This window comes from Macaca mulatta, chromosome 14 (genome assembly GCF_049350105.2).
Source record: "Macaca mulatta isolate MMU2019108-1 chromosome 14, T2T-MMU8v2.0, whole genome shotgun sequence".
NCBI classification, from domain to species: Eukaryota; Metazoa; Chordata; class Mammalia; order Primates; family Cercopithecidae; genus Macaca; species Macaca mulatta.
In genome coordinates, this window is record NC_133419.1 from 111189985 (window position 1) to 111217500 (window position 27516).

At 42.7% G+C, this 27516-nt stretch overlaps 1 protein-coding gene across 1 annotated transcript in view; it reads left to right on the plus strand.

Annotated features, from left to right (window-relative positions):
- Positions 1-13271: 13271 nt before the first annotated feature.
- Positions 13272-27516, plus strand: part of FDX1 (ferredoxin 1) — a 35043-nt gene continuing 20798 nt past the window's right edge. The window contains exons 1-2 of the mRNA XM_015115633.3: positions 13272-13656; positions 19789-19913. Of these exons, the coding sequence (XP_014971119.3) occupies positions 13472-13656; positions 19789-19913 (310 nt within the window). The 5' untranslated portion in view covers positions 13272-13471. The remainder of the gene's footprint in view (positions 13657-19788; positions 19914-27516) is intronic.

The following is a 27516-nucleotide window of genomic DNA, read 5'->3' on the forward strand; positions in this document are numbered from 1 at the left end:
AGTGTCAATGCTGAACTTGTTTGATGTACTGGAGGCAAAATAATGGTCTCCATATATGTCCATGCCCTAATCCTTGAAATTTGTGAATATGCTACTTAACATGGCTAAAGGGATTTCACAGATGTGATTCAGGGTAGGGACCTTGAGATGGGAGATTATCTTGGATTATCAGCCTGGGCCCAAATTAATCACAAGCCTTTAAAAGCAGAGAAGCTTTCTTGCTGAGGTCAGAGAGAGACGATGGCAGAAGAAGGGTCAGGGAGATGTGAGGGGAGGACTTGACTAGCTAGTTGGCTTTGAAGATAGAGGAAGTAAGCTGAGAACACAAATAGCCTCTTGAAGCCAGAAAAGGCAAGGAAACAAATTCTGTCCTGGAGTCTCCAGAAAGGAGTACAGCCCACCTGATGCCTTGATTTTAGCCCAGCGAGGCCTGTTGCAGATTTCTGACCTATAGAACTGTAAAATAATACATTTGTTACAGCAGCAATAGACAATGAATACGCCACAGTAGCAATATTTTGCAAGGACATAAAACTTAAGTCCACTTATTACATGTTTTATACTAAAAATATTAAAATGAAAACATGCCAGGAAGGAATAAACAGCACCACATGCTACACATTCATCTGAATCACAGATGAATTTGATGCACAATATTCCAATTTGTTATTCTATAAACATTTGAGATGGCTTAGTCCAGGTCTGAGGCTAAAGAAAACTTTTGAGCTATGGGCAAGAAAATCAAATCACTGCTGTCACTGAAGGGCAATGCCAAATCTGTTTCAACTGGGACTTTCACACATAGATGCACAAATGCACTGGGTGGTTTTCTTACTCCTGGTGAAACTGGATCTTTGGAAACTCTTGGCAAGAAATGGTTTGGCTCAAATTTCCAAAATTAAAAATATAGCCTAGGCCGGGCATGGTGGCTCACACTTGTAATCCCAGCACTTTGGGAGACCAAAGGGGGCGGATCACCTGACGTCAGGAGTTTGAGACCAGCCTGACCAATGTGGTGAAACCCTGTCTCTACTAAAAATACAAAATTAGCTGGGCGTGGTGGCGTATGCCTGTCATCCCAACTACTAGGGAGGCTGAGGCAGGAGAATCACTTGAACCCAGGGGGCGGAGGTTGCAATGAGCCAAGATCATGCCATTGCACTCCAGCCTGGGTGACAAGAGCGAAACTCTGTCTCAAAAATAAATAAATAAATAAATAAATACACACACACACACACACACACCCCCACACGGCCTATACTACATTTCTAAAATTGTAGAGTTAAAGAAGTTTCAGACCTTTTTTTTTTTTTTTGAGACAAGAATCTTGCTCTTGTCACCCAGGCTGGAGTGCAATGGCAGGATCTTGGCTCCCTGCAACCTCCACGTCCCAGGTTCAAGCCATTCTCCTGCCTCAGCCTCCTGAGTAGCTGGGATTACAGGTGCCTGCCACCATGCCCGGTTAATTTTTGTATTTTTGGTAGAGACAGGGTTTTGCCATGTTGGCCAGGCTGGTCTTGAACTCCTGACCTGTGATCTGCCTACCTCAGCCTCCCAAAGTGCTGGGATTACAGGTGTGAGCTACTGCGCCCGGCTATTTTTTCTGACTTAAAACTTAAATAACATTCTGCAGTTCACTTTTATTAATTAATAATGAGAGTATGAATTAAGAGCTACTAATCCATGTTTCCATGCTGCAGTGCAAGATAGTACTGAAAACATAATACGCCAACCTTAAAATACCAGAACGCTCTACAGAGCTCAGGGGTAGTTAGCCCACATATAAATCCATTTGGGAAGTTTCTATCCATTTTCTGAAGTACTTACATTTTAGAATGGAGGTGGGTAAATAGCCTTTACTCTAGCTTATTTCAACTACGTTGTGGTCGCTATGATACCAATTTTTTGAGACTTACTGAAACTTTGTTTATTACCCAGTACATTGCCCATTTTTATAAGTGTTCCCTCTATGTTTACTGGGGAATTGGATTATTTGTAAAGTAAAGGTTAATATATGTGTCAAGTTTTCTACATCCTTACTTAATGTTTGATCTGTTACAGAGAGTGGTATGTCAAAAAATCTCCGAATGTGATTGTATATTTGTCTGTTTTTCCGTGTAATTCTGTCATATATATGTGTACATACACACACACACACACACACACACAGATTAAATAATTGCAAGCTTAGAGTTGCTATATATTCCAGGTTAGTTTAGATGTTTACCATTACATAGTAACACATTTATCCTTTATAACGCATTTTCTCCTTGAAAGTCCATTTAATCAGACAGCAATATAGCAAACTAGCTTTATTTTCATTGGATTTACCTAGTATTTTTTTTTCTATTATTTGATATTCAACCTTTCTGTGCCTTTATATTTTTGATATGTCTTTCCTAAATGTGGTAGAGTCAGATTTTTTTCAGCCTAAATGAAAATCAGCTTTTTCATTGGTGCATTTAACCTACTTACTTTTGATATATTTGGCCTTATTTTCAACCTTTCATGTCATGCTTTTTAAAATATGTGCTTTTCCTATGATGTTTTTCCCTCCTTTTCTTCTTTCTTTTGGAGTTCAAATGATGTCTTTTTCAGGATAGACACTGAACTGCTGTAACAAGGAGACTTTAAAATAAGTATCTTAACTAGGAGAAATGTTTATTCTCTCCCATGCAACCGTTCAGAATAGGCTGGGGCTTGGGCACTGTGCCTTCCACAGCGGTGGCTGGCTCTGCTGCATGAGGTCATGCAAAGACCCAGGCTGGTGGACTGGCTCTGCCATCTTGTTTAGCTTTCATTTTCGGATCTCATGTGATCACTCCAGTTGTCATTTTCTAGCCAATGGAAAAGACAATTGAGAGGAAAACAAGTAGCTTTCTTGTTAAATGGTTATCTGGTTGCATTCATCACTTCTACTTGCATCCCATTAGCAAAAACTTTGCTATAGGAACACACCTATCTGTAGCAGAAGCTGGGAAAGATGGTCTCCGTCTGGTAAGCCATGTGCTCCACTAGAATTCATGGTATTCCATTATTAAAAGGAGGAAAGGGAGAAAGCGTCTTGCCAATAACACTCATGAGCTCTTGTTACTCCGTTCCTGTTCCACATGAATGTGGGTCCAGTAATATAGTTCTATCTTGCTTTTTAAAAAAATCCTCTGATGAGAATATAGTAGTTGTCATTATTTTCTAATTGGTCATTGCTTGGATTTACCCTAATTTTTGCATATCATTTTTTGCTAATTTTTTGCATATCATTTTTTCTTGCCTCTTTGCCCCATCCTTTGGGTTCCATTTCACTATTCTTGAAGAATGTTGCATTGCTATGTACCTATTACTGCTTAACAAATTACTCCAAAACTTGACAATTTGAAACCGAATTTATTATCTCAGTTTCTGGAGGTTAGAATTTGGCGTAGCTTCTCTGGATCCACTGTTTCAGGGTTTTCCTCATAGGCCACAATCAAAGTGTCACCTGGGGATGGGGTCATCTCAAGGCTCAAGTGAGAAAGGATCAGTTTCCTAGCTCACTCCGGTGACTGTTGACAGGATTGGGTTCTTAGACCGTTGAATGGAAGCCTCAGTTCCATTCTGGCTGTTGAGGCCACCCTGAGTTATGCCTTTGTTTAGTGAGGGTCTGATGGCAATAAGCTCTATCAGTTTTTATTGTCTTAAAAATACAGCCATGTACTGCATGATGACATCTTGGTCAACAATGGTCCCATAAGGCTACCATTTTTAGCTCCTCTAATGGAGCTGAAAAATTTCAATCACCTAATGATGTAGCTGTCATCATTATAGTGCAACACATTACTCACAGTTTTGGTGATGCTGTTGTAAATAAACCTACTTCACTGACTTTTTATCACTATTTTAGAGTAATTATAAAAAAGTAGTTTACTGTAAAACAACCTCAGGCAGGTCCTTCGAAGGGATTCCAGAAGAAGATATTGTTATCATAGGAGATGACAGCTCCATGCATGTTATTGCACCTGAAGACCTTCCAGTGAGACAAAATGTGGAGGTGGCAGACAGTGATATTAATAATCTTGACTCTCTACAAGCCTAGGCTCACGTGTGTGTGTCTTAGTTTTTTGTTTGTTTATTTGTTTGTTTTCTGAGATGGAGTCTCGCCCTGTTGCCCAGGCTAGAGTGCAGTGGTGCGATCTTAGTTCACTGCAAGCTCCGCCTCCTGGGTTCATGCCATTCTCCTGCCTCAGCCGCCTGAGTAGCTGGGACTACAGGTGCCCACCACCACGCCTGGCTAATTTTTTTTTTTTTTTGGTATTTTTAGTAGAGATGGGGGTTTCACCATGTTGGCCAGGCTGGTCTCAAACTCTTGACCTCAGGTGATCCACCTGCCTTGGCCTCCCAAAGTGCTAGGATTACAGGCGTGAGCCACCACGCCTGGCCAAGTGCAAATTTCTTAAATGGACTAGATGATGATTTAGCCACCCTTGTAAAATGCCACATGACAAATTGGGCCACGGCCAGAACTAATGAACTAGTTAACTTAGCTGACCAATTATCCTGCACTATGCTAAAAAACGAAAAACAAAAGGTTGCCTGAGTTATGCATTCACAGCTAAAGCAATTAACTTCTCAAGTCTCTCAGTCCCGGAAAGACTTTAAGCTCCCTCAGTTTAAGAACTCTTCCCGCCCAGTCTGTTTCCACCGTTAAGACACCAGGACACCTTAAAAGAGACTGCCTTAGAGGGAAACGAAAGAAAAGGCAGGTAAGTGCAACTCAGCGAGCTGGGAAGACTAGGGGTGCTCCGAGGAAGTTCAGGTGTTTCACCTCTCCAAACAGCCTACCCTGACAAAGAAATTGGGAGAGATTTGTATAATAATACACCATGAGCTTACAACTGCCTTAATTGACACAGGAGCAACTACGTCTCTTATAAATCCCACCTTATTTAGAAACCCCATTCCTCTGAGTAATGAAAGAATTAACATGGTGGGTGTGGCTAAATAAAACTGTCTCATGTTTTAAGTCCAAGCCTATACTTTACCATTTTGTTGGGTTCAGCTCCCCCGCCACAGGCTCTAAGTGTGACAGGCACAGTCTGTCCCAAGCATTTCTAATATGCCCTGGGGCCCCTGTCAATCTTTTGGGCCAGGATCTCCTCAACATCCATAATGCCCACATGGGATTATGGCATTATCTTTTTCATCAAAAAATGAACTCTTTTAAGAATTGGAGCCAGGAGACCAAAAATACCAAATTCAAAAATGTCCTGACAATGTACCACAATTTAGTACTAGTAATGTTAAAACGTCATCTTGTGACCAGGAAAGTGAAATGGAGACAGAGAAGGAAATATTAGGGGAGAAGAGAGGACATTGGAATAAAGAGCAGGAAACAGTAAAACTCCTTTTGGCTTCCACAATCTTCCTGTTAACCCCAGAAGCGGGACACTTACTCAAGGATGTCCCCTCCCACTTATGGTCTCAGTCACATACAGATATAGAGAAAATATTCTCAGCCACTCCTATAAAGGTAGAGATAAACCCAAAGAAACCCCTACCCAACCTTAAACAATATCCTCTATGACAAGAAACCATAGATGAAATTGCCCCATCATATAAGATGATCTGAAAAAGGGGCTCATTATTCCCTCCACAAGCCCATGCAACAGCTCTGTGTTCCCTGTTAAAAAAAAATGTGGGAGAGGATGGAGATTTGTACAGGACTTGAGGGTAATAACAAATATAATACCTAGAGACCTAGTAGTCCCCAACCCACATACCTTTCTATCAGCTATACCCACCACCAGTCAGTATTTCTCAGTTGTGGATCTCTGCAGTGCTTTCTTTAGTATTCCTGTAGGTCTGGACAGCCAGTATTTGTTTGCCTTTACTTGGAAAGAATGGCAATATACGTGGACTGTAATCCCCCAAGAGTACACAGAAAGTCCCGTTTACTGTTCCCAAATATTAAAAGTTGATTTAGAGGATTAATTTTTCCCCAGGGCTCAACACTCATCCAGTATGTGGATGACCTTCTCCATTGTTCAGACACACTGTCTTCCTCTCTGGAAGATAGTCTATATTTAGTCAGTTAGCCACCAAGGGACGCAAAGTGTCTAAAGACAAACTGCTGCTGCGCTTACCACAACTTATGTATTTGGGGCATATTATCTCAGTCAAAGGACTGAGTATTAACCCTGATAGAGTGAGAGGAATTTTAGCTTTCCCAATGCCCACCACCAAGAATCAACTTAGAGGACTTTTGGGCCTGGCAGGCTATTGTAGAAACTGGATACCAAATTTCTCCCTTATAGCTCAACCTCTGTATGCATACCTAAAAATTGAACAACCTGATCCCATCATGTGGACTCCAGAGGGAAAATTAGTTGTACAACAAATAAAGGAAATTCTAATACCCTAGTCTTAGGGCACCCAAACTACAAATTGCCTTTCTCCCTTTTCACACATGAAATCAGAGGTACTGCATCTAGAAACAGTGATCAGCAGAGACCTAGAGGCTGTCATAGCCAACAGCTGGAACCTGTGACTCAAGGGCTGCCTCCTTGTGTGAGAGCAATAGTAGCCATGGCCCTTCTCTACAAGTCTGTTGAAGAAACAAATATGGATTCCTCCTTTACCATTTTTGTGCTGCATTCTCTTGAAACCCTTCTAAACTCTCATCATACTCAACATCTCTCTGTCAACTGGTTAGCCTCTTATGAAATTCTTCTTGTATCATCTCCCAATATTACCATTTGCTACTGTAATAATCTTAACCTGGCCACTCTTGTTGGGCCCTTCCAACAAAACCCGTCATGCCTCTGTTCCGGTAACTGACCTATTTCTCACACCCAGGACAGCCCTACAGGAGATGCCACTGGATAATGCTGAGATAGAATGGTGTACAGATGGGGCTTATTTAAGAGGAGAGAATGGAAATTTTAGACCAGGATATGCTGTGGTTTCCTTACTAGAGGTAATTGAAGCCAGTCCTCTTCCCCAAGTCAGATCAGCTCAAGTGGTCAAATTGATTGTCCTGATCTGAACTTGTCAATTAGCAAGAGACAAGGCTGCAAACATTTATACTGATAGTGCTAGGCTTCTGGGGTTGCTTATGACTTTGGGAGGCTATGGAAAGAGAGAGGATATTTTAACTTCCTCAGGGCAAGTCATAAAAAATGGACAACAAGTATCAGAGCTGTTAGAAGCCATTCTAAAACCAAAACGTTGGCAGTTATAAAAATCCCAGGTCACTCTCAGACACCACAGAAGGTCGGGGTAACCAATTGGCTGATACCACAGTTAAAAGAGCAGCATTTGATCCATGAGCCCTAATTTGGGAAATGGCCATAAAGCCTGAAACACTTAAAAACATGTTGAAAGAAACCCAGAACATAGCTCCTACAAAAGAGAAATCTACCTGGAAACGGGCAGGGGGATTTTTGTCTCCCGAAACTGAAATATGGTGTGGACCTAATAATAAACCCATTATTCCAATGGGATGTCAGGTCTCCCTTATGGAATATGTTCACAACCTAACCCACTGGAATCCAGATAAAATTATATCCTGATGTAAGCAATGTTACTGGAAACCATCCTCACAGTGGCACAAAAAGTTTACCCTTGATGTGTTATTTGTCCCAAATATAACCCAGGAAAACCCCTCCATGGGGTCCAGGGTCATTTTCCCCTTCCAGCTGGACCTTTTGAGGTATGGTAGCATGATTTTATCCAGCTGCCATCATCTCAAGGTTATCGGTATAGTCTAGTATATTATAGTTTAGTAATAGTCTGCATGTTTTCCCATTGGGTTGAAGCTTTTCCCTGCAGGCAAGCAACAGCCATGGCAGTTGGAAAAATCCTACTAGAAAAAATTACTTCACTATGGGGAGTCCCCTGTGAACTTCACAGTGATAGGGGAACTCACTTTACTGGCCAGATTTTTCAAAATCTTTGTAAAATTTGGCCATATTTCAACATTTTCAGGGTGCCTACCATCCCCAGTCCTCAGGCCTGGTGGAGAGGACCAATGGAATAAATAAAACACAATTGGCTAAGTTCACAGAGGCATTTCACCTCCCCTGGCCCAAAGCACTCCCCCTAGTGCTGCTTATCCTCCAATTCACCCTTCCTGGAAAACATCAACTGTCCCCTTATGAAATTATAACCGGAAGGCCCATATATATGGGAATGAAAATAACCAATCCAACTTTTCTCAAGGGAGATAAATCGCAATATTGGGAGGGATTCATTTATCATCTTAAAAAAGCCAATACTTGGTAAAGAATTCCTTTCACAGTGCGCTCCCTGAAGATAAGGTGCCTGGTCAAGATCTGCAGCCTGGAGATTTTGTCTATTGAAAAAGACATTTAATAAGGGATTCTCTTCAACCTCGATGGAAAGGCCCATACTAGGTGCTATTAACTAATCCACGTGCAGCAAAATTAGAGGGTACAGCCTCATGGATTCACATCTCTCATCTTAAAAAGACACAAACTCCTGAGTGGACTGTAAACTCCCATCAAAGACCTTCACCTCCAGTTCACTAAACATCGACCTTCAATCCAGAATAGAAGCAGATGACAGCTGTTGTGGATGGCTTAACCCCAAGACACAGGACCAGGCCTGTATACAAAAGAATGCCTATGTTTATCGTATAATAACCATTACAATTATTGTCCTAGAGCTACTGGCAACTGCTGTCTTATAAGAACAGGACACTTGCCTTGTCTGATTAAACATCCTTTTAGTAGCTAAAATGAATTTTACAATCTTGCTATTATTGACCCTATATCCCTACACCTTCTTGCCATTGCCACCCACTGACTCCAATGAAACAAACCTGTTTCTACAATGGACTCAGGATTATGCAGACAGATTACAAAAGGACACCTGCTGGATATGCAGACTTATGCCTCTTTCCAGTGGCCCTGGCCTGCCATGGTCGGTATCCTCCTTCCAAGGTTAGGACTGAATAGAATACCAAAAATTTATTACATCACAGAAATGGTCTGGTATTCTTAGTGCTGGCATAACAGAACAAGGAAGATGGGGAAAGTTTTTCAATGGAAAGGACCAGCTCATTAGCTCTCACTTTAGCATCCCCCACAACTAAAACAAAAGGTGGTAACTATGCCCCAAACAACAGCCCATTTCAAAATGGAAGAATGCAAATTTGGTATGAATTTATCTGGCCCACCCTTTCATTTGGCCAACTCAGCCAAAATGCTGGGAACAAAGAAACCACACCAAGGATTTATGACCAGACAGTACGAGAAATGTGGGGTGGATACAAGGAGAACGCTGTGACCACATTATCATATTACAAGACACTGACTGGCATGTCACTGATTGGCTGTAGCAACTAGGTATTTATCAGCTAGCACCAAATGGGACGTATTGGCTGTGTGGTACTAACTTATGGCTGTGGGCACCTCCAGGGTGATTAGGACAATATTCCCTAGGTTATGCTAAGAACAAGGATGAATAATTCAGACCCTGCCCAAACCAGCAAGCCTTTTTCATTTACGATCTCACTGGACACATTCAGTATTCCAGTGGCATGATCACTTGAAGATTGAAGGTAGGTACTAAAAGCGTTGTATGGCATATAGATGCCTTAATGAATTATACCAAGAAGGCCCTAAATGATAGCCAGATGAGTATGTCGTTGCTAAACAATGAGGTCATGCTTTATACTCCCAGCAACACAGCGGGGGGGCCTGCACCACCATAAAAACTGAATGTTGTGTGTATATTCCACATGAATCGAAGAACATAACCCGACTTATGACTGATATGAAAAGTCAGATAGCCAACCTGTCAGATCCAAAACCCTCACTCATCAATTGGTTGAGCGATTGGTTTGCATCCTGGGGAAGTTGGTGGCAGAAGCTGTTGCTTATAATAGGAATAATAATAATAATTTCTGTTCTGTCCTGTTTCTGCTTATGGTGTTGTTATGGTATGTGCTTGCAAATAAGTCTACACACCACTGAAAGGTCTAGTGTAATGATTGCCCAGGGGATTGCTGTAATTGAGGAGGCAGTAATATAACCTGACCCACCTTCCAGGTTTGCTTCCTATTTGTTGCTATAAATCTGGTCTAGGGACATATATACATATATGTGTGTGTGTGTGTGTGTGTGTGTGTGTATTTTTTTTCTTTTCCTTTTCTCCCACTTTTTTTTTTTTTTTTTTTAGATCTTCATGGTACATAACATCTTAGGAATGAGCCTTCCTAGCAACATGGGACCTGAACCTCCAGGAGTTAACCATCCTAGTGAGGAGAAACCAGGCCAAAAGAAAAGGAAGAAAAAGCAACCTAGGTCAGAAAGCTGTATTCCTTCTGAAATGCTTTCTCCAAAAGACTTTAAAGAAAAAGAAGGGAAAATGTGAATGGAAATTAAATCTTGAGACCCCAAACTCATTAAGCCAAAGGGAAAAGCTAAGCTGGGAACTGGGTCATGCAAACCTGCCTCCCCCTTTTGGTTTCTAGATAAGATGGCTGCAAGATGAAAAGCTACATGCCTCCTCCATATTTTGCCCACAAAGAAAATTCCTAGGGAGCTGCAAGATCTTTTAAGGTAGTTCTGTTAAAATTTCACCACGGCAATGTAAATGGATAGATAATCTTTACAGATGCAGTCACCCCGCTGCCCACCAGACACAAATACATATCTCATTGTTCCCCTGCCCCATTTTGTCTATGCTACCTTATGTAAAAATGTAGATGTCCTGCATTTTTCCTCTGCTCCATTTGTCTATGTCATCTTATATATATAAAATCAGATTCACTGAGCTAGACACAGGCATGAATGACTACTTTTCCTTATCCCCCTCATACATGAAAATTAGGTACTTCTCAAAATCCCACCTTTTCCCCTTTAAATTTGGAACCTTCAAAATCATCTTCAGAAAAGGCATAGAACTGTCTCCTGGGCGTGCATCCTTAACTTTGGCAAATCAATCTCCTAAAATGATTGAGAGTTGTCTCATAATTTTTCTCGATTGACACCTTTATAAAAGGACTGGAGGAAATTAGGCATGTTTGCCCTTCCTTCTTGCATCATGTGAGGACACCATCATATCAGGACAACAGGACAGGATCTTGGGACAGGACACCATCTCGGAAGCAGAGAATGGGCCTCTCCATCAGACATTAAACCGGCTGGCACCTGGGCGACCCACTCTCCAGACCTGTGAGAAAAGAAATTTCTGTTCTTTACACATTACCCAGTCTGTGTGGTATTTTGTTATAGCATCATAAACAGAATAAGACAAAAGTCTTTAAACAATGAATGGATTTCGAAAGGAGTAAAAGATGGGCTGGGCATGGTGGCTCACGCCTGTAGTCCTGGCATTTTGGAAGGCTGAGGTGGGCAGACTGCTTGAGCTCAGGAGTTCCAGACCAGCCTGGGCAACATGGCAAAACCCCATCTCTAAGGAAAAAAAGAAAATAAAAGAAAAAAAAAAAAAAGGGAATGGAGGGGTGGGAGTTTTATAGACAAGAAAACAATAAGCAAACAGATAAGCAAAAGCACGTCCTCAGTAATTCCATGTTGCTTTATCTGTATTCATGACCATGTTTACAAATCCCTTTTGGAATTCTGCTGACTACTGGTATTTGCGATTTTTGGCATTACCCCTCATCCACCTTTGAAAACCTGGAGAACATTTCCTCTATCTTTAATCTTCATATACAGGCTTAATGAATTCTGATGATTATTAATGGAAATTACATAACATTAATTTATTCGCCAATATTTATTGGACCCTTGATATGTTCAAGATCCTGTAGCTGGTGCTGTCGGAGTTATTAAGATGAACTATACATACAACTACTCTATGTATACAAACAACTACTCTACAAAGCAGAAAACTGTCAAGTGCCTTAAAGGAGTTGAAACTGTATTTGCTACAGGAGGGCTGAGAGAAGAGAGAACGTCTACATTTTTTTTTTTTCTTTCCAATTCTCTTCCTACAACTAATTCATCTGACCTTGGAGGTTTGATCTTATTTAAAAAAAAAAAAAGTTAACTGTTCTTTTACAACCTCCTCTTCAAGATTACTTGTCAGGGTTTGCTGTGCCCTTCGCAGATTTTTCTTTACCCAAAGAGTTGAGGCAATTAGGAGCCATTGCCTTCTCTCTGCCATTGGGTTCGAGAAAGCACCATACATTGTCCGCAGAGACTTTACTCAGGTTTACACTTTCTTGTTCTGAATTATCAAAAATTAGTGGGGCGTGGTGGCACACGCCTGTAGTCCTAGCTACTCGGGAGGCTGAAGCAGGAGAATCACTTTAACCTGGAAGGCGGAGGTTACAGTGAGCCGAGATCGCACCACTGCACTCCAGCCTGGACAAAAGAGAGGCTCCATGCCAAGAAAGAAGAAAAAAAAGTATCTGATTGTGTTTAGCATATCTGCAATATCCCCTTGACTTTGGCCTTTAGCCTCTTTATGAGTACCCTGATGGAGGAAGGCCCAGGAAGTGGTAGCCTTCCTGGTTTGTGACGCACTGTATGTTTTGCGTGTTTGTTTAACATCGGAATGGCCCTGAAGGCTGGAACATCTTATCTGTGTTTGAAAATTATGGAAACTCTGATCCTCTAGGAGAATAATTTTTCCAAGGTCTCAGATCTCTAAGGTAGTAGACCTTGGATCTGAACATTGCTATTTCTGACCTTAAAGCCCATGCATTTCCCACAACATATTAACCATGATAAAGTGTTTTTAAAGTTAGTTCATCTTTTCTGGCTTTTGTGAAACTCTTTTAGAAATCTCAGCTCATCACAAAGTTTCCTGTTCAGTCTCGTGGGTTTCATGTACTCAGCATTTATTTGCCAGTCAAGGTCTAGGATGGCTGCCTGTCCTCTGCAGCAGCCCCAAGCCTATTCATTATTGTCATTTACAATTTTACAGTCATAATTATTTCTTTGTATAATAGCATTCTGAGATTTTTCAAAATTTCCCCGTTCTTGTTTTACAGTGCGCAGAATTCACTTTTGCTCTAACTTGACTCTAAGATGACACAATTTCCCAGTTTTTTCTTTTTTTAACGGCTGGGGGTTGGGGGAACACGGAACAGAACACAGTGGTCTAGCTAACTGGTTTCCGCTAGCCGTCCAGCTATCTTTTAAAATATTTTGTTTCTGCATGGCAACTCTGGGCGCTAAGAAACCACCCAGCTTACGACGGAACCTAGAGGATAGGTAAAGGTCCCCTGCGCTGGCCCCGCCCCGTGGGACTTGGCGGCGTGGGCGGGAGAGGCGGGGCGGGGCCGCACTTTGCTCGCCAGTGTCTTTATAGGTCACCCGGAAGGCACGCGGGGCCTCGGCGCGCTGCTCCCAGTGGGGCCTCTCCGCCACTCCAGCCCCGCGCCCTTCGCCACGGCCCTCTGGCGTCTGCGCTGCAGCTGCGGCCCCCGCCTCTTTGGAGTCTCTCGCGGCCGCAGCCCGCGGCCTGCGTCGCTTCCGGCAGTTCCGGACCGCGGGCGATGGCTGCCGCTGGGGGCGCCCGGCTGCTGCGCGCCGCTTCTGCGGTACTCGGCGGCCCGGCCGGCCGGTGGCTGCACCACGCTGGGTCCTGCGCTGGAGTCAGCGGCCTGCTGAGGAGCCGGGGGCCGGGCGGGAGAGCCGGGGCGAGCCGGCCGCTGAGCGTGTCGGCGCGGGCGCGGAGCAGGTAGGGCGCCATGTGGGCACGGGCCGGGGTCCCCGGTGGGTGGCGTCTGGCTGGTTGGGCCCAGTCTGGTTCCGCCGCCTTCTACGCGCCGGGCCCACACCCCGGAGGCCTGCCTCTCGCCTCGCTCTTCTGGGGTGCCCTCGCGGCTCCGTTTTGCTGCTCGGTGGCGTCGCTGCCTCCCTTCCGTCGCACCGCAAAGTTCCTTCGCGTATTACCCACTCCCGGCGGGAATCGGGGACTCTGGACGCCCAGCTACCTTTCCCAGCGCCTCCCGTGCCCACAGGAAAGCCGGGACTTTGCTGGTGCTTGTTCTCCGTGTGATTTGTCTGGGATCTGACCTTTGCTCTGCCCGAAACTGACAGTGACCTTCGCGACAGGCTCCCCTGCTGCTGTCCTGGCCTGACACTCCTGCCAGCCGTTTCTTTCCCGGCCTTGCCCTGCTTTGGGAGGACACCTGGGTCCCAGGTCTTTGTCAGGGGGTGTCCAGGTAGAATACACCAAGCCCATAACCTCTGCTGCTCTGTAGGCCCTTTGCTAGTTGCTCAAGTGTTGAAAGCCCCTGCGTTGAAGTAATCCGCCGGGACTTGAAACTTCCCTTTGGCACGGATTGTCTGACGTGCCTAACTTCGTCAGTCCTTAGGAACCCAGTTTCCCCATTTGCAAGTTGAAGATAATAACAGTTTAGACCTCCTACGGTTAATTGAAGAATAAATGAGTTAATACAGCGATACGGGTAGTCTTGTGTCTGGCACATAGGGCTCGGTAAATGCCACTTGGTGGTAGCAGCAGCAGCAGCAGCAGTCTCCTAGCCTCACAATGTTGAGAGGGTTTTGTTTTAAATATTTTAAGAGATGTGAACAATTTCCCCCAAATGTGTTGAAGTTTTAGGTTCTTGGGCATATTTGTTTTTCAAAGACACTCCCTAAATATACTAGAGATAAAATTTAAACATGATTTCTAGCAGCAAGGAGGCTAGAAACATGGTGGCGATTTATATAAAGCAGATCTCTCAACAGCCCCTTGACCTCGTAATGTAGGGTAGCAGGAATAGAGAACTAGAGGGAGAGTATGTTGGATTTATATGCTGCTTTTTCTAGTTTCTTCTTGAGAAGGTCTCTCTGAGAGTAGGGTGTAAGACTTTCAGTCATCTTTTCCTCACTAATCCCGTTGTCTAGTGGGTGCTCCATACATTTTTGTTGTGTGAACTTTGGGGGAAATCAGGAAGAAGGCAAGCCAGATTTATTTGTTCCTGTTTCCTCTGTACTTCCCTGCCTTTGATCTGTGTGGGTGCCTTGCTTTCTGTTATACAATGGATGAGTTTTGGACAATTGTGTAAATTGGGACAGATACTGAACATACTTGTGTAACTGGTACAAGGGAATATGAATGTTTTTGTAATAATTGGGAGTTATCTTTCTCAAATTTGTTTTTTTGGATTTGGATATGTCAGGTTGTCTTAAAGGGGAGCACATCTATTTCCTCATAATCCTGCTGCCCTCTTTATTGGCACAATTTCTTTCTTTTTTTGTTTTTTTTGAGAGGGAGTCTCGCTCTGTTGCCCAGGCTAGATTGCAGTGGTGCAATCTTGGCTCACTGCAAGCTCCGCCTCCCGGGTTCACGCCATTCTTCTGCCTCAGCCTCCCAAGTAGCTGGGACTACAGGAGCCCGCCACCACGCCCGGCTAATTTTTTGTATTTTTAATAGAGACGGGGTTTCACCGTGTTAGCCAGGATGGTCTTGATCTCCTGACCTCGCGATCCGCCCTCCTTGGCCTCCCAAAGTGCTGGGATTACAGGCGTGAGCCACAGCACCTGGCCTGGCACAATTTCTATTCATGGTCTTATCGTTTCTGTTACAGACTTTGGAGCTACAACTGGATTTTCCAGTTCTTACTGTGTTAATGAAACTTGTGCTGTCCAATACAGTAGCTACTAATCACATATGGCTATTGAAGTTTAAGATAATTAAAGGTAAATAAAATTAAAGATTCAATCTCCCAGTTACACTAGCCACATTTCAGGTACTCAGTAGCCACATGTGGCTAGTGGCTGCTGTATTGGACATTGCAGGTATGTGTAGAACATCTTTGTTATGGCACAAAGTTCTTAGGGACAGGCAGAGCAGTTCTAGAAACTGTAGTTCTGTGTTTGAAGTTTAACAACTCGATAAGCTATCAGTAACTGAGAGTCAGAAAAACTCCTTTTACTCTAAAATACAGTGACACAATACTTTACATTTTGCAGTGATTTAGGTAGCAAAGGGCTTTCACGTGTATTATTTCATGTGACTCTTAAGATAATTCTATGAGGTAGGGAGGGTAGGTAAATGGGAATAAAAATTTCATATTAAGTAGCTGGCAAAACTAGGACTAGAACTCAAGAAGTTTTTGTGAATTTAAAATTTTTTTTTTTTTGAGACGGAGTCTTGCTCTGTGCCCCAGGGTGGAGTGCAGTGGCGCGATCTCGGCTCACTGCAAGCTCTACCCCACCCGGGTTCACACCATTCTCCTGCCTCAGCCTCCCGAGTAGCTGGGACTACAGGCGCCCGCCACCTCGCCCGGCTAATTTTCTTGTATTTTTAGTAGAGACGGGGTTTCACCATGTTAGCCAGGATGGTCTCGATCTCCTGACCTCGTGATCCGCCCGTCTCGGCCTCCCAAAGTGCTGGGATTACAGGCTTGAGCCACCGCGCCCGGCCTTAACAATTTTTTAAATTTTTATTTATTTTTAAAATTTCAGTAGTTTTGGGGGCTTAGGTGGTGTTTGGTTAATGGGTACGTTCTTTAGTGGTGATTTTGGTGTACTCTTCACCTGAGTGCAGTGGTGCCATCATGGCTCACTGCAACCTCTGCCTCCCAGGTTCAAGCGATTCTCGTGCCTCAGCCACCCGAATAGCTGGGATTACAGGCGCGTGCCACCACACTTGGCTAAGTTTTGTAGTTTTAGTATAGATGAGGTTTCACCACGTTGGCCAGCCTGGTCTGGAACCTCTGGCCTCAAGTAATCTGCCTGCCTCAGCCTCCCAAAGTATTGGGATTATAGGTGTGAGTGACCACTCCCGGCATAGTGTCTACATCTTCGGACTCTTAGGTTCCATACTCTTTCAACTGAAGAATTACTTTTTTCTCTCGTTTCCACTTCCTCTCCTATTCTTTGGTAAACCTGTTAATACTCTTACTTGGCAGTTTTTTGTGGGGCTGTTGACTTTTAATACAGACCAACAGGTTAGACTTCTTAGCAAAAGGGTTTGGTCTTTAAATAAAAGTTATTAATCAGTGTTTGTTGAATTCTACTATGTGTTACATATTTTGCATACATTGTCAGAACTGTAAGATTAATGTTGTCCTGATTTTATAGAAGAGGAGGCTGATGTAAAAGAGATTTTGAATTCCTTTGCTGTAAGCTTAACTCTAGAGTGCTTCAGAAGAACAACAACGCTAAAACCTCTGGCTTTCAGTAGTGTGTATAAATGATGGAATTCTTTCTAATGTACTTCCTGTAGCTTTAGCTACCAGGCATTCATTGATGTCAAATCTCTAGACTTCCCTGCTGGGCTCAGACCCATACCCTTATTTCCATCTGGCTTTTGGACATTCTTATCCGGCTTTTTCATTATTAAATTCAGCAGGTCTAATCTTCAACTGATTTCCGTCTTCCCCAAAGCTCCTTTGTTTCCTGTCTTAAATCTAGGTTAAATGGTACCACCTAATTGCGTGAGCCGGAAATCCCAGTGTTTTTCTTCTTCACTTTTCAATTTAGCTTAAGTAGATGGTGAGTAAAACCTTTCGGTCTACCTCCTGGATGTCTGTTATGTCACTGTGTTCTCCGTCCTTGATTAGTTTATGCTGTTTTGATAACCTCCAAAGTGGTCTCCCTGCCTCTGGGGTATTTTCATTCTCAGTCATTCTACTTTGAAAAAAATTGCAGTTATTCATATTGAAAGTCATGAATAATATGTGGGAATACTAGTTTTAAAGCATTTTTGGCTGTGAAAAGAAGTTGGAGAGCGCAGGCCCTTTTGAGGAACATTCCTGAACACACACACCCTTTTGATGAGTTTTAATGAATAGAATCCTGGTTTTTTTTCCAGTGTTGTAATATTAGGGAGGGCATTATCCAGTGGGGCTTCAGTTGCCTCATTTGTGAAATGGGATCATTGGACTTGGTAACTTTTAAGATAGTGATGGCTCTGAAATTATTTAATTCTGAGTTTTACTTATATTAAAGATTTGTTTGATGGGCTATTGCCATCTATTGGTAGTAGTAAGAATAACAACTCATTATTTTAAGTTGAAGAGAATCTTTTCAAGTGTGAGGTAAAAATTAAAATGACCAATGGTGGAGGAATAAGGATCTAGTTGCTAGTATAATGTCTTCTCAAGTTTTGGAGGGATGTTTGTGAGAAGTGAAGGAAATTTAAGTCAGCTGATAGCTAACCTACTATCTTATAAAACATGTAAGGAGGTATTTATCTTACAGATTCAAACAAATAAAAAACTTTTTCTAGGCCCTTTGATTTGTAAGTATACAATGTGGACTGAAATGAGATGTCAAATACGCAGGAAACTATTAAACAACGTCACTCAGCAATAGTAGTCTATGTAGCGCTTGCACAGCAGTTGCTGTGTTGAGAGCAGAATGATTTCCTTTTTTTTTTTTTTGGAGACAGAGTTTCACTCTGCCCCCCAGGCTGGAGCACAGTGGTGTGATCTCAGCTCACTGCAACCTCCGCCTTCCGGGTTCAAGCGATTCTTCTGCCTCAGCCTCCCAAGTAGCTGGGATTACAGGCATGTACCACCACGTCTGACTAATTTTTGTATTTTTAGTAGAGACGGGGCTTCACCACGTTGGCCAGGCTGGTCTTGAACTTCTGACCTCAGGTGATCCGCCCGCCTTGGCCTCCCAAAGTGCTGGGATTACAGGCATGAGTCACCATGCCCGGCCATGATTGGCTTTTTAAAAGCTCACTACAACCCTGGTCTAGTCTTTTATGGACACATTCATGTTTTTCAGAGTCATGTGACTACGTTTTTACGTGTTTTTTTTGAGACAGGGCCTTGAGCTGTTGGCCAGGTTAGAGTGCAATGGTGTAATCACGGCTCACTACATCTCTGAACTTCTGGGCTCAGGTGATCCACCTCAGCCCCCTGAGTAGCTGATACTACAGGCAAATACCACCATGCCCTTTATTTTTCACACACCTACAATCATCTCATTTTTATTTTTATTTTTTATAGCTATAGGGTCTCTCTATGTTGCTCAGGCCGGTCTCAAACTCCTGGGCTCAAGCAGTCCCCAGCCTCGGCCTCCCCAAGTGCTCCTGTACAGGTGTGAGCCACCACACTTGGCCTTTTCTTTTTAAACAACAGGGTCTTGCTATGTTGCCCAGGCTGGAGTGCAGTGGTGCAGTCATATCCCATTGCAGCCTCCTCCTCCTCCTGGGCTCAAGGGATCCTCCTGTCTCAGCCTCCCAATTAGCTGGGACTACAGATCACATCACCACACCTGGCTAATTATTTTATTTTTTGTGAAGATGGGATCTTGCCTTGTTGCCCAGGCTGGTCTCAAACTCCTGGCCTCAAACGATCTTCTCACTTCAGCTTCTCAAAGTACTGGGGTTACAGGTGCAAGCTATTGCACTGGCTTGTATGAGAGTAAAATAGAGTTCATGAGTGATAATAATTGCCAAATGTTTTATAACTGTGACTATTAGGGAGACATATACTGAGGCCATTTGACCAGGTAGTCATTGCCATTTCCTGTAAGGTAGTAGAGCTTATTATCTGGTAGCTGGGTAGATATAGATGCCTTTGATTTGTGTTGCCTTCTTCCCAAATAAGCTTTGGAAAGAAAAGAAAATACTTTCGGCTAGTCATGGTGGCTCAGGCCTGTAATCTCAGAGTTTTAGGAGGCCAGATTGAGAAGATTGCTTGAGGCCAGGAATTTGAGACCAGCTTGAGTAACATGGTGACACCCTGTCACTACAAAAAATGAAAATAAAAAAATTAGCCAGGCATGGTGTTGGGCGCCTGTGTTCCCATCTACTCTGAAGGCCTTATAGGCTTTTAAACCGATTATTTTGAATTATGTTTTGAAATTACTAAAAATACTAAAGGACTGCTTTCTTTTCCAGCTCAGAAGATAAAATAACAGTCCACTTTATAAACCGTGATGGTGAAACATTAACAACCAAAGGAAAAGTTGGTGATTCTCTGCTAGATGTTGTGGTTGAAAATAATCTAGATATTGATGGCTTTGGTGAGTATGAAACGTTTCTTAAAATGCATAAGTGAAACTGTTAGATTTCAAATTTTTGTTTTGTTTTGTTTTGTTTTTTTAAGAAGTTTAACCTATAGCATGCTAGGTAAAATATTAACATTAGGGATGTGTTAGTGTTATATTCTTGTTTATAAATAATAATAGAGTGACACCGTTGTTCTGTTCTTTGTAGATTTAAATAACTCATGATCAGAAATCTGCTGTGGCCTCATTACCTTACTGTTTATGTATGCGATGCAAAGCTGATGGTACGGAGTAGAGTTAAAAGATACCAGGTTAGAGAGAATAAATGTCCTAGCACAGAGGGGTACTTAAATATCTTGAATGTCAGCTCACCTTCCTAGGAAAGGTAACTTATCCTAGAAAGTGATTTATTTAGAAAGTTTTCATTTTTAGACTTCTGACCATATGCCTTAACTACACGTGCAAAGCCTGTGTTCCTGCAGCTGCCCTTTTACACTTCCTGAGGCATACCCTGTATATCACCTGTCAGTTTTGTTCAAGCACTGTGTGTCTAGATTAGCAGTTCTCAGAGGGTTTCCTTGACCATTAGCATGAATGTCACCTGGGAAATAGAGATTCTCAGACACTCCTCCCCCACCCGCCACCCCTGCCCCTGCCCCAGACTTACTGAGTCACAAAGTCTGGGATAGGTCCAGCATTGTGTGTTGTAACAGCTGTCTGTGTGATATTGATGCATGTTCAAGTTTGAGAACCACTGGTCTGGAATAAGGTTCGAGGAGTGTATCTGACTCTGCTTCTTTCAAGGCACTGTTCACATTACCTTTAAAGAACCATTTCTAGATCAGAATTAATTTATCTTTCTTCGGTTTTCCCATGATTTATTAAATCTACCTCTCCTTGTTAATGCTTTTAACAGTTTTCCTTTTTAGAGAGAATGGCTATCTCTCTTATTAGATTATTAGTTTTTGAAAGACGGCTCCATGAGGTTACTCAGGTACAGTAGACTTTGTCGAGAGTTGGCACTCAATAATATTTGCTGAGTATCTTTAAAAAAATTTTTTTTGACAGGATCTTGCTCTGTCACCCAGGCTGGAGTGCGGTGGTGTAATCACCGTTCACTGCAGCCTCAACCTCCTGGACTCAAGTGATCCTCCTGACTCTGCCTCCTTAGTAGCTGGGACTACAGGTGCACCGTCACACCCGGCTGAATTTTGTAATTTTTGTAGAGACAGGGTTTTGCCACATTGCCCAACCTGTTCCTGAACTCCTGGGCTCAAGAGATCTTCCTGCCTTGGCTTCCCAAAGTGCTGGCATTACAGGCATGAGCCACCATGGATATCCTTGGATATCTAAATCTAATTTTTTTTTTTGCTAGTTTTAAAATAATTATAACAACTAGAATTTGAGTGTATACTACATTCCAGCATATGTTAAATGAAGTAGACTTTTTTTTTTTTTTTAGCTCTCCATTTGATAGTTGAAGAAACTGAGTCTCATGGAAATTAAGTTTCCCTGTTTATACACGCAGGAAGTGAGAGGGCTAAGACTCAAACCTGTCTTGAAGTCAAGATTGGTGTATCTCATTGTGGTTTTGATTGCCATTTCTCTGGTGATTCGTGATGTGGAACATTTTTCCGTATGTTTGTTGGCTGCTTTTGTGTCTGTGTCTTCTTTTGAGAGGTGTCTGTTCATGTCTTTTTTTTTTTCCCAACTTTTATTTAGATTCAGGGAGTATATATGCAAGTTTGTTAAATGGATGTATCATGTGATGCTGAAGTCTGGGGTATGAATGATCCTGTCACCTAGGCAGTACGCTTAGTAACCAATAGGTAGTTTTCCTCCTTGCCCCTCTCCCTTCCCCCTCTGGTAGTGCCCAGTATCTGCTGTTCCCAACTTTATGTCCATGGGACCCAGTATTTAGCTTGCACTTTTAAGTGAGAACACTTTGCTTTTCTGGGTCTCTATTAATTTACTCAGGATAATGGCCTTGAGCTGTATCCATGTTGCTGAAAAGGACGCAGTTTTGTTTTTTTCTAATGGCTTTGTATTCTGTGATATATATGTACTACATTTTCTTTATCCAATCCACCATGACGGGCACCCAGATTGATTCCATATCTGCTATTATGAGTAGTGCTGAGGTAAACATACAAGTGCATGTGTCTTTCGGTAGAATAATTTGTTTTCTCCTGGGTATGTACCCAGTAGTAGGATTGTTTGGTTAAATGGTAGTTCCATTTTTAGTCCTTTGAGAAATCTCCAAACTGCTTTCCGCAGTGGCTTAACTAATTTACATTCCCACCAGCACTGGCTAAGTGTTTCCTTTTCTTTGTAGCCTTGCCAACATCTATAATTTTTTGACTTTTTAATGATACTCTTTATGACTGGTGCAAGACGGTATCTCATTGTGGTTTTGGTTTGCAGAGTGAAGTATTTCTTCATGTGTCATGTTTGTTGGCCACTTGTTTGTCAACAGTGAGACGAACTCTCACTGTCACCCAGGCTGGAGTGCCGTGGCACAATCTCGGCTCACTATAACCTTCACCTCCCAAGTTCAAGCGATTCTCATGCCTCGGTCTCCCGAGTAGCTGGAATTATAAAGGTGTGCCACCATGCCCAGCTAATTTTTATATTTTTAGTAGAGACAGAGTTTTGCTGCGTTGGCCAGGCTGGTCTTGAACTCCTGACCTCAAGTGATCCGCCCTCCTTGGCTTCCCAAAGTGCTGGGATTACAGGTGTGAGCCACCATGCCTGACCTCTGCCCACTTTTTAATGAGGTTATTTGTTTTTTGCTTGTTGATCTGTTTAAATTCCCTATAGATTCTGGATATTAGATCTTTGTCGGATGCACAGTTGGTGAATATTTTATCTCATTCTGTAGGGTGTTTACTTTGCTTTTTTTAGTTTGTTTGTTTTTTGAGACGGAGTCTTGCTCTGTCGCCCAGGCTGGAGTGCAATGATGTAATCTTGGCTCACTGAAACCTCCACCTCCTGGGTTCAAGTGATTCTCCTGCCTCAGCCTCTTGAGTAGCTGGGATTACAGGCGCCCGCCACCATGCCCAGCTAATTTCTGTATTTTTAGTAGAGATAGGGTTTCACCATGTTGGCCAGGCTGGTCTCGAACTCCTGACCTCATGATCTGCCCGCCTTGGCCTCCCAAAGTGCTGGGAATACAGGTGTGAGCCGCCATGCCCAGCCCTCTGCCCACTTTTTAATGAGGTTATTTGTTGTTTGCTTGTTGATCTGTTTAAGTTCCCTATAGATTCTGGATATTAGACCTTTGTCTCATGCATAGTTTGTGAATATTTTCTCTCATTTTGTAGGGTGTTTACTTTGTTGACAGTTTCTTTAATGTGTCAAAGCTCTTTAATCAGGTCCCATTTGTCAGTTTTTGTTTTTGTTGGAATTGCTTTTGAGGACTTAGTCATAAATTCTTCGCCAAGGCCAATTTCCAGGAGAGCATTTCTGAGGTTTTCTTCTAGAACTTCTGTAGCTTTAGGTCTTACATTTAAGTCTTTAATCTGTTTTGAGTTAAATTTTGTATATAGTGATAGGGGTCTAGTTTCATTCTTCTGCATATAATAGCCAACTATCCCAGCACCATTTATTGAATAGGGAGTTCTTTCTTCATTGCTTATTTTTGTTGACTTTGTCAAAGATCAGATTTTCTAGATGAATAGCTTTATTTCTCGGTTCTCTATTCTGTTCCTTTGGTCTGTGTCTGGGTTTTCTAGTTTATGTGCATAGGGGAAGGATCTTTGTATCTTTATGGGATTGGTTGTAATGCCATCTTTGTCATTTCTGATTGAGCTTATTTGGATCATCTCTTTTTTCTTTGTTAATCTAGCTACTGGCCTATCCGTTTCGTTTATTCTTTCAGAAAACCAACCTTTGGTTTCCTTGATCCTTTGTATAGATTTTTGGGTCTCAGTTTTGTTCAGTTCTGCTTTGAGTTTAGTTATTTCTTTTCTTCTGCTAGCTTTGGGGTTTTTGTTTTTCAAGTTCTTCTAGGTTAATGTTGATTGTTATTTGAGAGCTTTCTAACTTCTCAATGTAGGCATTCAGTGCTCTGAACTTCATCTTAACACTGCTTTTGCTGCATCCCAGAGATTTTGGTACTTGTGTCTCTGCTTTTATTTCTTTCAAAGAATTTTTTGATTTCTGTTATATGGTGGAGCCACTTTAACTGGTAGATATATTTCCTGATCTTTGACAGAAGTGGGTCAACCATGCTGTTGTTTGTGTGCATTGGAAGTTGTGGCTGTTATGCCATTGAAAAATTTAAATCTTAGTATCTCATAACAGTGTTAACTAAACTTTCATTTAGTGATGGTGTGGTACTGAAATATATCCCAAATCAATAACATTGGAATGGATGCTAAACATGATCTTACATGGAAAAAGGCTAAACAATCAGCCTGACATTTGGTGCTGTTGATTTGGGAGTAGATACTGTATAGACAAAAGTGCTTAGAAAATAGGATTTTAAAAGGCATTACAGTAGGAATATTTTTAAGCTCACAAAAAAATCACTTGATGTAGGGTAATGGAAAACAATACTGGTGATACGGTCTGGCTGTGTCCACACCCAGATCTCATCTTGAATTCCCATGTGTTGTAGGAGGGACCTGGTGGGAGGTAATTGAATCCTGGGGGCAGGTCTTCCTTATGCTGTTCTTGTCATAGTGAATAAGTCTCCCAAGATCAGACAGTTTTATAGAAGGGAGTTTCCCTGCAGAAGCTCTCTGATTGCCTGCTGCCATCTGTGTAAGATATGACTTGCTTCTCCTCACCTTCTGCCAGTATTGTGAGGCTTCCTCAGCCATGTGGAACTGTAAGTCCATTAAACACTTTTTCCTGTGTAAATTACCCAGTTTCGGATATGTCTTTGTCAGCAGTGTGAAAATGGACTAATTAAACAAATTGGTACCAGGAGTAGGGTGCTGCTGAAAAGATACCCCAAATGTGGAAGCAACCTTGGAACTGGTTAACAGGCAGATGTTGGAAAAGTTTGGAGGGCTCAGGAGAAGAGAGGAAAATATGGGAAAGTTTGGAAATCCCTAGAGACTTGTGGAATGGCTTTGGCCAAAATACTGATAATGATATGGACAATGAAATTCAGGCTGAGGTGGTCTCATGGAGATGAGGAACTTGTTGGTCGTTGGAGTAAAGGTGACTCTCTTGCTATGTTTTAGCAAAGAAACTAGTGGCATTTTGCCCCTGCCCTAGAGATTTGTACTTTGAACTTAAGAGATGACTTAGGGTATCTGGCAGAAGAAATTTCTAAGCAGCAAAACATTCAAGAGGTGACTTGGGTGCTGTTAAAAGCATTCAGTTTTAAAAGGAAACAGAGCATTAAAAAAGTTTGGAAAATTTGCAGCCTGACAATGCGATAAAGAAAACCCCATTTTCTGGGGAGAAATTCAAGTCGGCTGCAGAAATTTTGATAAGGAATGAGGAGCTGAATGTTAATCCCTGAGACACTGGGGAAAATGTCTCCAGGGCATGTCAGAGATCTTCATGGCAGCTCCTGCCATCACAGGCCCAGAAGCCTAGGAGGAAAAAGTAGTTTTGTGGGCTGGGCCCAGGGCCCCCTTGCTGTGTACAGCCTAGGGACTTGGTGCCCTGTGTCCCAGCTGTCCCAGCTGTCCCCGCTTTGGCTGAAAGGGCCAATGTAGAGCTAGGGCTGTGGCTTCAGAGAGTGCAAACCTCAAGCCTTGGCAGCTTCCATGTGGTATTGAGCCTGCTAGTGTACAGAAGTCAAGAATTGGGGCTTGGGAACCTCCACCTGGATTTCAGAAGTTGTATAGAAATGCCTGGATGTTCCAGGCAGTAGTTTTTTGCAGGGTCAGGGCTCACACGGAGAACTTCTGCTAGGGCAGTGCAGAAGGGAAATGTGGGGTTGGAGCCCCCACACAGAGTCCCTATTGGGGCATCACCTAGTGGAGCTGTGAGAAGAGGGCCACTGCTTTCCAAACCTCAGAATGGTAGATCCACTGACAGCTTGTATGGTATGCCTGAAAAAGCCACACTCAATGCCAGCCCATGAAAGCAGCCGGGAGGGAGGCTATATCCTGCAAAGCCACAGGGGTGGAGCTGCCCAAGAGTGTGGGAACCCACCTCTAGTATCAGTGTGACCTGGATGTGAGACATGGAGTCAAAGGAGGTCATTTTGGAGCTTTAAGATTTGACTGCCCCGCTTTATTTTGGACTTGCATGGGGTCTGTAGCTCCTTTGTTTTGGCCGATTTCTCACATTTGGAATGGCTGTATTTACCCAATACCTGTACCCCCATTGTAGCTAGGAAGTGACTAACCTGCTTTTGATTTTACAGGCTCATAGGCAGGAGGGACTTGCCTTGTCTTGGATGAGACTTTGCACTGTGGACTTTTGAATTAATGCTGAAATGAGTTAAGAGTGTTGGGAAGGCATACTTGGTTTTGAAATGTGTGGAGATGAGATTTGGGAGGGACCAGGGGCAGAATAATATGGTCTAGCTCCGTCCCCTCCTACACAAACCTCATCTTGAATTCCCATGTGTTGTGGGAGGGACCCAGTGGGAGGTAATTGAATCTTGGGGGCAGGTCTTTCCCATGCTGTTCTATGATAAGACTCACAATATCTGACAGTTTTATAAGGGGTGGGGGGGTTCCCTGTGTAAGCTCTCTGTTTGCCTGCTGCCATCCATGTAAGATGTGACTTGCTCCTCCTTGCCTTCCGCCAGGATTGTGAGGCTTCCCCAGCCATTGTGGAACTAAGTTCAGTAAACCCTTTTTCCTGTATAAGTTACCCAGTTTCAAGTGTGTCTTTATCAGCAGCGTGAAAATGGACTAATACAACTGGTTATATAGTTGAAGGCACAAAACTGTGGCAGTGTACCTCAGTCTGCAATGACTGATGTTTATGGGTGCTGAAAATTCATCTTTACCCCTGCCCTGCCTCTCTATCTTTTTTTTTTTTTTCTGTAGGAAAATTATCTCAACTGAAGTTTTAAATTATGTGAAGCTTTCAGCACTAGCATCTCTTGTATAAAAAAAGATGATTGGATTTAGATTATCTTCCCTCCCCGCCACATCATTTAACATGGCATCTGTTGTTTTTTGATTTTTTAATAATACCCTTTTTTTTTTTTGAGATGTAGTTTAGCTCTTGTTGCCCAGGCTGGAATGCAATGGCACGATCTCGGCTCATTGAAACCTCTGCCTCCTTGATTCAAGTGATTCTCCTGCCTCAGCCTCCTGAGTAGCTGGGATTACAGGTGTCTACCACCACGTCTACCTAATTTTTAAAATATTTTTAGCAGAGATGGGGTTTCACCATGTTGGCCAGGCTGATTTCGAACTCCTGACCTCAAGTGATCTGCCCGCCTTGGCCTCCCAAAGTGCTAGGATTACAGGTGTGAGCCACTATGCCCGGCCAACAGCTAATACCCTTTCTGACTGGTGTGAGATGATATGTCATTGTGGTTTTGATTTGCATTTCTCTGATGATTAGTGATGTGGAGCAATTTTTTCATGTTTGTTGGCTGCTTGTATGGCTTTTTTTGAGAAGTATCTGTTCATGTCCTTTGCCTATTTTTTAATGAGGTTGTTTTTTGCTTGTTGATTTAAGTTCCCTA